The sequence below is a fragment of the Cottoperca gobio genome, chromosome 11 (assembly GCF_900634415.1).
Source record: "Cottoperca gobio chromosome 11, fCotGob3.1, whole genome shotgun sequence".
Classification (NCBI taxonomy): domain Eukaryota; kingdom Metazoa; phylum Chordata; class Actinopteri; order Perciformes; family Bovichtidae; genus Cottoperca; species Cottoperca gobio.
The window spans coordinates 13,844,814-13,858,554 of record NC_041365.1 but is presented as its reverse complement, the minus strand read 5'-3'; the positions used below and the strand labels follow the sequence as shown (position 1 = coordinate 13,858,554).

Sequence of the window (13,741 nt, the reverse complement as noted above, 5' to 3'; positions counted from 1 at the left end):
CTAATTGTAACATTTTGATCTCCTAGAAATGTTTTGTTCAGCATGTGGTTGTACTTAGCTCCACCCTCTCGTGTCACTGCATGTTCCAAAAAACCAAGATGGCGACTGCCGAAAACCAAGACGGCAACGGCCAAAACGGTAGTCCACTAACCAATTGATGATGTCATGCTGACTACGTCCACTTCTTTTATACAGTCTATGGTCAGTAGGATCAGCACCATGGATAGAGCTTGTGTCAACGTTTCAAAGCTACCTTGAGATGAAGGTTTGATACCCGAATGGGATGGTGCAGTATATCACTGTAAAACCCTCTGTGTTCGTAGTAATAACAGTATGAATACTACATGTGTGTGTGTGTGTCTGTGTCTGCAGGTCTCAGTCTGGTGGTTGGTCTGGTCTTGTATATCTCCAGTATTAATGACGAGGTGATGAACCGACCCAGAGAGCCAGAGCAGTTCTTCCACTACCGCTACGGCTGGTCCTTCGCCTTCGCCGCCTCCTCCTTCCTCCTGAAAGAGGTAATCGAAGAACAACACACACATGCACACACTCAGATGTCGTTGTGCATAAACATTTGGTTGTTTACTGCAAGCACACATACGCATGTGGAAATGCACACACACACAGACAGAAGCCTGCATGCATACAACACACAGACACACACTCACACACTCTCACACACACACACACACACACACACACACACACACACACACACACACACACACACACACACACTGCAGATGAGTTCAAGTAAACACAAACACACACTGAGCAGTTCCCAGTGACACTAATATGTACTGATGCTTAACATTTACTGACACTATGTAACTGACAAAAGAGATAATATGCAAAGACGCACACACACTCACACACTCACACTCACACACAAACACACACAGATTGTTAGTAATCTGGCTCAGATGTCGACCAACAACGTTTAACTAAACACACTCAAGCACAAACACAGACCCACAAATAGCTTGTAGCTTGCTAAAATGCAGACTTATTCTGCTAAACACACATACACATACACATACACATACACACACACACACACACACACATACACACACACACACACACACACGCAAACGCACATGCATACGCTCATTTAAAAAGTGCCTGCGTAGCAGCCCGTCACCCTGCCTGCATCAATATTCATAAATGTTAATAGCTTGAATACTTGAGGGCAGCAGCTCTGTCGCAGCACAGATTCATATGCATCAGAATATTCCTCGCTGGGGGGGGGGGGGTCTCTGCTACTCATTCTTCTCTATCCTTCATTCCTCATCCTCCTCTTCTCGCTCCTCTCTTTTCCTCTCTCTATCTATCCCTCTGTCCTCTACTTTTATCTTGTTTCCTTTTTTTATTTTCCCGTCAGTTCTTCAATCCTCTGTCGTCCCTTCCCCTCTCTTTTCTTCTCCTCTTATCTTGTCGCCTCTCCTCTTGCCTTCCGTCCTTTCATCTCATCTCCTCTTTGTCTCCCTTTTTTTCTTTAGTTTCCAGTTAACTCCTCTCCTCTGCCACTTCATCGTGTAGCCGTTCTCCACATCTTTAGACGAAAGAGAAGAGCTCCCTAATCCTGTTTTCCCTCATCTTCTATCTTATCTCCTGTCTACTCCCGTTTTCCTCTTTTCTCCTTTCACATCTGCTTCCCTTCTTCTGTTCTTTATTCAGCTTTCATCTTTTTTGTCATACATTACTTATTTTTTCCTCTTTTGTAATCATCTGTTCTCCTTCTCCCTCTCTTTATCTTTTGCATAGGATTCTGTTTTCCTCTTCCCTCCTCATCTTCCTCATCTATTCCTTATTTTCTGCCTATCCTCCATTTCCTTTGCCTCTTAATTTTTCCCTCTGATCTTCTATGAGGTCCTTTTTCCTCTCTTTTTTCTTTCCTTCCCCCTCTTCTCTCCTCCTTCTTTCCTTTTAAAGTCAGCAATTTTTCTTTATCATCCATCTTTTCTCTTCCTCTTACTCCTTCACTAATCCGATCTTCTTACTTCCCTGTTTGTATTATCATATCACCTTTATCTCTCTCATCTTGGCTTCTGTTCACCTTTTGTCTTTCCTCCTCTCTTCTGCAAACACATTTTCTCTCCGTCCCCCAAGCTTCTTCTCTGCGTTGCTCAAGTCTCCTCTTTTTCTTTTGTCCTCTACTTTTGTCTTTTCTTCTTTCATCCTCAAATTTATAATCCTCTATTATCCTTTCCCTTCTCTTATCACCTCTGTTCTCTCCTCCTTTCTCCCCTTTTTTCCTTTTGTGTCCTTCCTCCTCTCCTATTCCTCCTCTACTGTTTTTCTATTTCTCTTCACCGCTGTTCTTCTAATCTGTACTGGAGCTGCAAAACATGAGATTTTTCACAAACGCTCATTTAGACACACCATTTCTCACGCACGCACACTCTCATACACACAAACATCATTCATCAGCATCTTAAGTTTCAGGGCGGTTGTAGCGACGATGTTGTCAATGAATAGTGAATGAGCTGTGAATGCTCAGCGGATGCCCGGGTGAAAACATGAATACATTTTTGATAATGGTTCATTCCACCGCCGAGCGCCAAGCCTTTTTTTCAACTGTTTGCAACATTATTATGGATTTATTTAATTTTCTCCCCTCCAGATGGCAGTTTGTTGCAGTTTAGGGAGGCTGATTCTGATGTTTTATAAAAGAGTTTTGCATCGGGGGATTTGTTGAGAAGTCTGCAGCTCATTTTGATTCACTCATGTTGAGTTTTCATTGATGGAAACAGACAGGGGTCTCTTCTCCCTCCATCTCTCAATTACTGTTTGATGTATTTATTTATCTATCACATCCACTTTATTTGCATGAAAAAACTACATCGCTGTGGCCGTTCTCGTATGGGTCAAGCTCCAAAAATGCAGGATCCTACATTTCCTATCATGCACATCATTAGCATCTTTCAGTCTTCTGCTTGCTAAATGTTCAAGTCTTTCAACACAATGTCCCAGTTTTTACAACAGGCTATATGTTATAAACTTGAAGTCCTAAACCCAATCTGAGATAGCCCCCCTGAAACTCTTGTTTAAGCTGACGTTAAGTTGTCGACTTCTCCCCTTGCGGCGGCGAAGTCGAAGTGTACCTGCAGGGTGTGTCAGTATATCAGGACATCACATTCAGGGATGCTGGGTGTAGTCAGAGGTGCAACAGACTTGAAACCACAGAGGGCAGTGAAACATTGCTTTTCAGCAGGCATTTAAGTACTCTGAGGTCTTCAACAGGGGGTCTGCGGAAGTACTGCAGGGGGGGTCGCAAAATTGTTTGTAGAAAAAGCAATTAAAAACATACAAGTCTCATTTATCCAGTCGTATGCCTATTACTTTTCTCGTGTGAGACTGTCTACGTGTTTGGAAAATATTGACCATACAACTGGTCAAATGACGAGTTGAGTGAGAGTTATATAACCAGGTGTATTGATGTGGTTTTAATGTTGTTAAACGCGGCACCCATTTAGTTCAATTCATCAAGACTTTTCTACGCTTTTGGATTCTTCGCTCCTCGTGGAGGCATGCAAGAGTAAGACAACAATTCATGGTAACACATGGTGAGAAATTCATATACAAATGGTCATTTTGGGCGTAGAGTATTCCTTTGAAGAGTAACTCCACACAACAAAACGTGTACTTGAGAGCGACATACTAGATATGATGTAACCATTGTATCTTTTCATGTGTCAATGTGTCCCAGGGTGCAGGAGTGATGTCCGTCTACCTCTTTATGAAGCGTTATGCAGAGGAGGAGCTTTACAGGCCACATCCCGCCCTCTACCGACCCCGCATGTCCGAATGCAGCGACTACAGCGGCCAGTTCCTCCATCCAGACTCCTGGCCTCCACCACAGCGGGGCCGCAGCGCCTCTGAGGTCTCCTCTGACATCTCCATCCAGCTCAACCAGACTCCACCTTCGCAGTCACAACCCAAGGGGGGCAGCAGCTCCCAGCAGACGCCTTCTTCCTCTGGGCCTTCATCAGCGGCCAGCTACCAGCTCCAGCCGGCATCCTCCTCCTCCACCTCCTCCTCTTACCCACATCCCCTCCACCTGGCCGCCACCTCCACCCTACCCAGAGCATCCCACGGCCACCCTCAGCCACACCCCCACCCGAGCGGGCCCCCGCCCCAGTCCTTGCCCATGGGGGTGCCACCCTCAGCCGTGCCTCCTCCACGCTATCATCACACGCACATGAGAATGAGCGCCTCGCCATGCTAGGCTACATACACAAAACACAACTGGGGGGGATTAGATTGGTTACAGCTCTTACACACCACAAGACAACACACACAAACACAAATCCTGTTTCCTCGAAGTGTGTGGGAGGAGGGAAGCAGCAGAGTGGATGAAGGAGGGAGGTTTAATGAGATCAAAAAGAGGAGAGAGGAGGAAAGAAAAGAGGGGAGGAGGGGAGGAGGGCGGAAGAAGCAGGTGGGTGGAGGGATGACTCACTGCTGATGCCGGGCCCGAGATGAAGACAGACACTTAACAAAACTTTTAACACGCTGGGAGGGAACATGGGAGGGGAGGAGTGGGGGATTGGATGATTAGTAGCAACAAGACATTTGTGGGGTTTCTGACGGGTACATACATCATCAGGGCCGTGATACACAGGCAACAGGGTGAAGCAGCACAGGAAGCTGAATCATTTCCAAAACTCTAGCCATTCACAAAAATAACAAAAAAGTGAAACAGTGTATCTGCCTATAAAAATGTATAATCCTTTTATCAAACAAGGACTAATAATACCTGCTTTGAAAATGTTTTATCTTACATCTTTATTGTAATACCATCGACACGGTTGGGAAGGTTACTATATTACATCTTGATTTCTTTCTAAACAAATGTTGAAACCATGAGAGCAACCCCTATAAAGCACTGACTTAGAAATCAAAGTAAACTGCTGTTATTATGGCTTTTGTTTATGAGAGAGTACAGGTGATGGATGAAAAGAAAAACACCTGCCAATCTGCAGCACTGTTAGCACAATCTACAATCAACCCTGCAAGAAAACTGTCTTTGTGGGATATTGTTGTTCAGACTGTTGTGATATGACTTCAGTTTACTTTGCAATGTACAAAGTAACAGAACGGCAAATACATGTTTAGATTGACAGCGGTGTTTAGTACTTCTCCAATGATAACAGCCCCCCCACGTCAGTTCAGATTTAATAAATAGAATGTGTTAAAGTTAGGGCTGTCAATCGATTCAAATATTGACATTGATAGCACGATCGTCAATCGTCAATCTGTGGTAACGCCATACGCCTGAAATTCATTGCTCCTAACGTAGTGTTATGGTAAGGATGGCCTCCTGAAAGACACCACAGCGTTACCATGGTTTTGCACTTGGTGGCTCGTTAACGAGAGGTATTCAGTTCAGTTCAGAGGTCATATTCCCTCTCTAATATCAATGTTATATTGCTAGGAAAATATCTCCTTCAAACAACTGTATTTATTCAAGTTTCTCTGCAAAATAATTTGTTTACAAGATTACATTTGTTGTAGTTTACCTTCACCAAATACCAACTTTTACTGAGTTGTGCTTGAACACATCATAATGTTACTCAATGTCACATAACTTCAGTCTGTTGACGTTAGCTGTTAGCTCCGTTATTTAGCCGGGCAGGGTTATTAACACTATTATGACGTTAACTATTGTTACTATCGAGTTAACTTTGACAGCCCTAGCATCTAATTTGTGTACCGGAAACAGTATTCACATAAACATATGAATTGCTTTAATCTGCCACTATAATTGTATTGTCACATTGTCACATATATTTTGGAAATTAAAAACCTTACACCATCTATCGCTTCCCAACCCTGTCCATGAAAACCTTTAATTGAAAAGAAACTGACATGATAAATAATGCCCATATTATTAATAATCAGTATTGCTTACAACTTTTGCCCATGTACCATGACCCACAACTATTATATATACAATCAAATGTAAACTGTATATGCATAGAGGTTTACACTTCAACTGTATAGAAATTATTCTTCCCCCTCATGCTGAAACAAAAGTTACAAAAGTGTAATCCTGTACGTCGATCATGGGGTGTAAATATTACAGTATGTTTTAGGTGTTTTAGCTATTGAATTTTCTAAGCTGTTTGTATTTTGAGAGGGAAGCTTTGGGGATGAATGTTCAACATTTTGTGTGATGAAACTAAGAGACTTACTAATGTGCCGAGAGCAGTTGGAAAGCTTCTGTGGGAGCATAAGGAGGTTTCTGCAACGTTAGCATTGACCAAACAGGGACTGTCTGTGATCATCCCCTGGTACAATCAAAATGGCTACCTTGGAGATGCTGTTGGCATGGAAGTGAGAATTTTTTTAGGTATGTACATAATGATACAGGAAACCAGATCTCTTAAAACCAGGTTCAGATTGCTCTCCATTTGAATCCATTCAGTTCAGATAATATAATGAAACCCAGTGTACCTGTTGATTAGACTTCAGTCACCTGATTACAGAACATGTGATAATAACGGCAGAATGTCAGATGAAGGTTTTGAGAACAATCGTGTCGACCTGACACTTTGGAATAATTACGGTTTATTTGTTTATTTGAACGACGATGTGCTTCCTGAATTGACAGATTTAAAATGGAATCCAACTCTTCCTGGTTTACATATAAAATATAGGTTTATATTAAATAAAATAGATATTACAGACATGATACTTTAAACACGAGTTTACATGGGAGGCAAACTGGAAACCTGAGTGCACTGTGACAGATGGCTTTGAATTCCAATGTACTTCCTGGTTTAATCTATTATTCATGGCAGGAGCCCAGCTACCTTTAATTGGAGTAAGACTCTAGATCTTTTCACTAATATCTTTTGGGTACAGACAATTGCTTATCATGTGTTTTTCAGAGGTGAAAGATAATGTGTCCGGTGATAAGAGGAAAAATGAATTTAGGAAATGTATCATTCAATTGGAAATACCTGGGAGTTCGGCCAATGGGAATGGAGCTGGTGCCAGGAATAGTTTGGCCTCTTGCAAGTGTCTGCTGAGCCACTGAAAACTATTCAAAACTTATTGGTTATTATGAGGGGTGTTTGACTTTGATACCAGAGAATTTGTATGGCAAAATGACTTCACTAAACTTAACTGAATACTAAATAACAACAGTTTCTACTCAAGGTCCATTAACTAGCTTGTTCTGAAGCCTTTAGACAGAATCAGAAGGCCTTCGTTAATAAATCAATGAGGACCCTGAAAATGACCGTTGACAAAACAGTCGGGGGTGTTGACATACTTGTGCATAAGTCTACGTACTGAAAAAAATGACATTAACAACAGGAGATTTTCAGTTTGACTCCCATGGAAGTTGTCATGTTGCACAGTGACTTAGAGTGACAAACTTAAAGATTGCTTGTTTTTGTAGCATATTAACAATCGTGCCCAGCATAGGGCATTGTTTGTAGCCATTTTTAGACCTACGGGGAAAATGTTATGCTTACAACCTGTGGTACTGTTAAGAGAAAAACAGTGTAGCAAATTAACTGCGGTGTTAGCATCTTTTATGAATATTTGCTATGTGGACAATAAATAGGAAATCATTTAGCAGCTAAGTATGAGAGCTTTTGCTGATGTTTTGAGACGTTTCTTTTTAATTGCCAAAGCTGAGCATTCATGCTGTGTAGTGAGCGCACACACACACACACACACACACACACACACACACACACACACACACAGATATATATATATATTTATGTAGCTAACTTCTGAGGAGTTGTTTTCCGTTTTCCTATACAGATAAATCAGAACCAACAGAGTTTCTGAGGACATCACAGCAGTGACGTAGAGCTCTGATGCAGTGAGCCGCTTTTTGAAATGTTTACTTCCTTTGTTCAATGCAGACATTTCTTCAAACTGTGATTATGGTGTAAATATTCATACTGAACACGCTGTACGCAGTCTACTCAAGATGTGTTTACATTATCAAGGTAGAGACATTTTAAAAGTTTACATGGTCATATATGTGTTGAGTCCAATGACATTTGACTGAATACCTGTCAAAAACCGACCATAGGATCCACTGGACTTTAATTGTTTTCATAACTCCTGCAAACAGCAGCAGGAGTGTGGTTTTTACCTGCCAGCAGTGTTTTGTTAAGTTTAAAACCAATAAAGCTTGCCTTGATTCCAGCCTCCTATTTATTTATTAATCATATTTGCTCATTTAACACACTTAGATAAAAAGAATGCAGTGGTTAGAAAGCATGTTTGTATATCATTTAAAATCAGTGGTTCTTTAAGGAGTACAATATAGGTTGAAATAGCAGCATATAGCGCAAATTAAAAATGCCTGTTACCAAAATTGTGGGCAAGAAAATACAATAATTTCTTGTTTAATTGTATATCTCCAGGGTCTGTTTCTATCAAGTAGTTTAATTACCTAATTTTTCTTAAAGAAATATTCTTACTTTTCTTGGTATAATGATCCTGTTTCAAACTAACTGCATGTTTTACTAAATGCATTGTGGGGGATATAAGGTACGCTTGACCTACTCAATTGGTTTTCTTTAATTAATTGGGATTAACTTGATTAATTTTGGTAATTTGAATTAACAACTTGGCTTAACCACTTAGAGAAATACATCGGGGTCACAGTGTTGCTCTTCATTAGAGATGTTCAAACACTTATCCAGATTATTGTTACCCATTAACATTCTTTACATTGTTCCTTTAGTACACATTAGAACAGAAACTGAGAACTTAGGTCGATAGTATTCATTTCTATGTTTTACATTTTTTAATAATCGTGTTACTTACTCTCTGAGGATGTGGAAAGTGTCTCGGATGTAGTTACAAGGTGAGTCACAGATTGGTTAGCTCAAAAACAATGTATGTAACAATCGCAGGCCTGTGCATGAAATGCATTATTGTGTTTTAATAAAGCATTAGTCAGCCTTTGCATAACACATTTGCTTACTAAATAACAACCTTTGAGGTTGTATGTGTTTGGAATATTAGGTGATATTGAATTATTATCATTTATATGATGAAAAATACCATTGCACTCAGAGTATAGTGCCTGTTACTGTAGGTGTTACAGTATGTTATATGAGATGAGGGCTGGCGGCCTGTAATGTGACGCTTGTTGCTCCAGTTATTAGTCAGGGAGGTAAACTTTTGTTGAATGAAGGAAGATGGTAACTTGAGAATTAAGGAACATTAGGTTTCCTGAACAATGCTGAACTGAGACTTAACCATCAGGAACATTCCCACAGTACAAAGGATTAAAAAGGATCTCTTTCTCTCTAAACAAATTAATGTTTCGAAAAGGTGTTGATGTTCCTCGACTCGACTTTAAAATATTCACAAATTTGGCTCGATGAAGCAGGCAGATTTTGTATTAGGTAAATGCATTCAAGGTTTTTCTTTGCATATAACACACATGACATTTGTGAGGAAATGTGAATTTAAAAAGAAGTAGCTTACAATGAAAATTCACAGAGGACATGATGAAAGGTGCTGCAAGGATCTTTACTAAAGATGATTAGACCACTTTTCAGTTTGAACTTGTATGGATCTTGGCTGCAGATAAACTGAGGTCAGAAGAATAATTTGTCTTGCCTGAGGTAACAGGTGCAGCAAATCTTACAAGAGACGTCAATCAAGCATGTTTTCTTCACACCTCGACGTTCCTGTGAAAAAGTCTAATCAGTCCAACATAACAGAGCACACCTGTGTTGGTGCATTGTGGGTATTCAGGGGGGCTTTAAGAGCAAACAGAGCTGTTGCGAAAACTCTCTGGTCCAATTTTATTTTCGACAACCTTATTATCCCTTTGTGATTTCAGACAAGTGGCCTGACACTAATTATAAAGTTTGCAAGTTCCTCTCAAACTTGATGTTACATGGGAGTGAGAATGATGTAATGCTGTCGGCACCACTGAGCTCACAGCTGCACCTTTCATTTCAGCAGCAGGAACAGACTCTTCTGATCAGAGGAGGCAGATCCAACCTTTTGTGGAGACAGTTTCCTATTTGGACAGCTGGTCTAACAGTTATTTAGAGTAGTTTGAACACCAAGGCAACGTGGCCCGAACAGAAACAGCTGGTAATACAATGTTAGGCACCCTAATGAGCCAATAAGGGTCAGCTGAGCAGGTCACAGGGGGGATTAGTTGATAGGAATCAGGTGTGCAGGAGCACAAAACTCACCAAAGGTGTAAACTGTTCAAATACTATGATGTTGACGTGGAGACACAGGACTGTGGCTCCATTTACAGCTGTCATTTCAAGTGTTTCATATCTGGATTAAATCCAGATGAGATTTTATATACATTCATTTACACTTAGCCACATACAGTATATATGTCTCCATTAGCATGATCATTAATACTGTTAATATTGATTCCAGGCTACATGCACATCAAGCTCTATTCCAGCCCAGAGAGTGGTGGTAATGCACCTGAAGATGTTTGATGACTCACAAAAATGCACTTCAGTAGTAAACTAGCTAGCTAACAACACAAACACATGGATGAAACTTGTTCATGAACGAGGCAAATGTTTAATTGTCTTCACAGCTCTCAGTCACCAACCCTGTCTACTAGAAAATGACGTTCAAATTAAGACTGTCAATCAATTAAAATCTTTAATTGTGATTAATCGCATGATTGTTCATAGTTAATCACATTTTTTGTCTGTTCAAAATGTATTTTAAAGGAAATGTTTTTAAGTATTTGATACTAATGCTTCATAACACCGGTGCGTTAAAAGCAAATAGTGCCGTTAAAACGGATTTGCATTAATGCGATATAAGCACGTTAACTTTGAGTTCCCTTTAGTTCCCATAAAACTAATCTGCATTCTCATTTACGATGTGAGAGGAACCTATTTTCTCCCAGATTAGGGAACAGATTAAAACATGTTTTTTATCTTGTAAATTGAAACAAACAAAAAAACGCAGCAAAACTACTTATGTTTGGTAAAACGTCATGGTTTTGCTTAAAGTAAATATACTTATTGTCGTCATTTAAATAGCGAGGGTCAATTTAACAATTGCAACATTGACTTTTGGTTTCACACGGGACACGAACAGTCTCCAGTGGGAGAGTCCTGTGCTTGTTCCTCTTCCCCTAACGCAGACGTCAGTAGACTGATTATAAGCGTTGCTCAGTTACGTCGAAACTAATTTAACCTCGATGATAATACCTTCCCCTCGAAACGTAACTGACAATGCAGTCTCGTTGTATGGGAATGTCATTTCCAGGAGACCAGGCAGCACTCAGGCTGCTCCCTCACCCACACAGGTAATCAGGTAAATCAGATAAAGGCTACAAGTGACAGGGAGAATGACGGCTAATGTCATTTAAAAATGTAACTTTTTAAAAGTACCAAAAGGTAACCAATGCCTTCATGTGTGTCCCGTATGGACACGTAGTGGTCCCTGGTTTACAAGAAATTCCCAGTAGTCATACTTTTACTTTAGTTTACATCCTCGTAAGTGAGAAGTTTTTCAGTGCTTGCCATGTTATTACAGTCTCTGTGGTCTTGTGTAATCTGCTGCTGCCTGCTGTGTGACTGGACTGTGAATGTCAGTGGAAGTTCAGGCTGACTGGCTTTTACTGTCGCTACAAAGGGGAACTGCACTTCATTTCTAAATGTTTGTCTTGCAGGCCTGGCCATTGATTTCCTCTCCGTCTGTCTTTATTACTCTGGCTGCCCTGCCGTGTATACCCCCACCACACACACACACACACACACACACACACACACACACACACACACACACACACATACACACACTCTCCCCATCCCCTGGCAGCCTTCTGATCCATATTGACTATCCATCTTAGTTTAGCTCCCTCACTGTTCCTTATTAAACCTGTAAAGGCTTGTCTGTGCTCCTTTCCACACTCATTCTTCTCTCCTTCGTCTCTCCCAGTCACCTGGCTTCCTTGTTTCTTCTGCCTCTGTGTTCTTTGCCTGGAATGCAATACAGAAAGAGAGAGCATCACAAAAGTCTTATGAAAGGCATTAAACAGGTACTGATATGAGTCCTTAAATGTGTGTATCTCCTGACTACACATTTTTTTTCATATTGCACATATGCAATGAGGACTTTTTGAAATTAGAAAAAGCCTTGAGACTAGTGAAAGATCAACATGTACCACTACGACTACTTTGATTTTTTTATTCTGCCACCAGCAGTTGGTTTCAGTTGAAAATTCTGTTGCTATAGCAACCCCTAATGGCAGAGGCCCACATACGTTTGACATCGTAACATCCACCTCTTTGTCAGAATTAAGAGTTGATTAACTCTCATCACTGAAAACAATTGACAAAATGTTATATTATCACTTAGCTTAAGTAACTGTTCATTTACTCTAGGGCTGTTCGTCCTATGTTTTTATTTTACTCTTTTTACTTTTAATCTTATGAATCTTATGTGCAAGTTTTAATGAATCACTGGTCACTGGTCCTTCTCTTCACTTTCTTTCTGGCATGAGGGACGATGGCACTATTTTGACTGTTAGTCTAAACCTTTGAATCCAGTTTCCTTGTCACTGTATCAATTCATTTAATAAACATCTTTGTTTTGGGTATCTCATCCTTTTCAGATTTGGACTCAGATGTGTTGCCTCATACTGTGTATTGATAATGCTACTACTATAATTGCATTATACAATCCACAGTGGCATTGCTACTGCTATATAGAGATACAAGTAGTAAATACAGTCATTTGTTTTGATGTGGGGCTTACAGTAAACCTTTTAGCGACAATTAGTTGCTGTTGATTAATCAGGGATAGTTGTGGATTTGTGTACTCAGACACTGATACTAATGTTAATGATTTGGTTGTATTTTAAATGCATCAGTATGTGCAGGAGATAGCGGTTTTGGTCTATGGAAAAGATTAGGACCCTGGAACATGCTGGACATTAAAGCATTTGTTTTGGTGCCTAACCACAACCCAGAACTTCTAGCAGCACCCCTGCCTTTGTGTTCTGATTTGACTCAATTGTTCACATTTCCTGTGACACATGTGAAACATGTTGTTGTCAGAACTTGTGACTTTTGTCTGAAGACATTAGATTAATATGATCACACTTTATCCCAGAACAAATACTAAAGCAGCTGTTCCCTCACTGTGCAGCCTCCACAACACATGTTCACAGGTACAGAGACACTAGAATATAATGTAATGACTCTCTGTGCTGGTGAACGTTTACAAAAGCGGAAAAAGACATTTAAGAGAGAACTCCAGGATGTCAAGTTGTTCCATGTGAGATGACATGAAACAAGAGATCCGGTAACACTTTATAATAACCATCATTAATAAAGGGTTAACTGATAATTAAACTTTAACTAATAGTTATTTCACTGTTAACAAACAATGACATGAATAATGAATAATGTTTACTAATTCTTAGTAATGCTACAATTTGTTATTTTATCATTACTATAATAATTTCATTGTATCATACAGCAGCTGATAAGAGGCAATAACAATTACATTCTGATTACAATAGTGAACTATTCCATAACAGTTTATTATGTAAATGATTGTAAAATATATATAAACATTAAATAGATAGATGCCCCAGAAACCAATTATTAACTGTTGATAAAATATTAACTACCAATCTAAATATTGTTTATAGATGCTTTACAAATTATTTATTTACCATTTAATGTGGTATTATAATCATTAGTTTGCAGCCATTCAAATTATGGTTTATAGACCGTTTATA

General features: G+C 39.8%; 1 protein-coding gene across 1 annotated transcript in view; it reads left to right on the top strand.

Annotated features, from left to right (window-relative positions):
• Window positions 1-4,510, top strand: part of LOC115015805 (voltage-dependent calcium channel gamma-7 subunit-like) — a 34,817-nt gene extending 30,307 nt beyond the window's left edge. The window contains exons 5-6 of the mRNA XM_029443373.1: window positions 373-518; window positions 3,713-4,510. Of these exons, the coding sequence (XP_029299233.1) occupies window positions 373-518; window positions 3,713-4,231 (665 nt within the window). The 3' untranslated portion in view covers window positions 4,232-4,510. The remainder of the gene's footprint in view (window positions 1-372; window positions 519-3,712) is intronic.
• The last annotated feature ends 9,231 nt before the right edge of the window (window positions 4,511-13,741 follow it).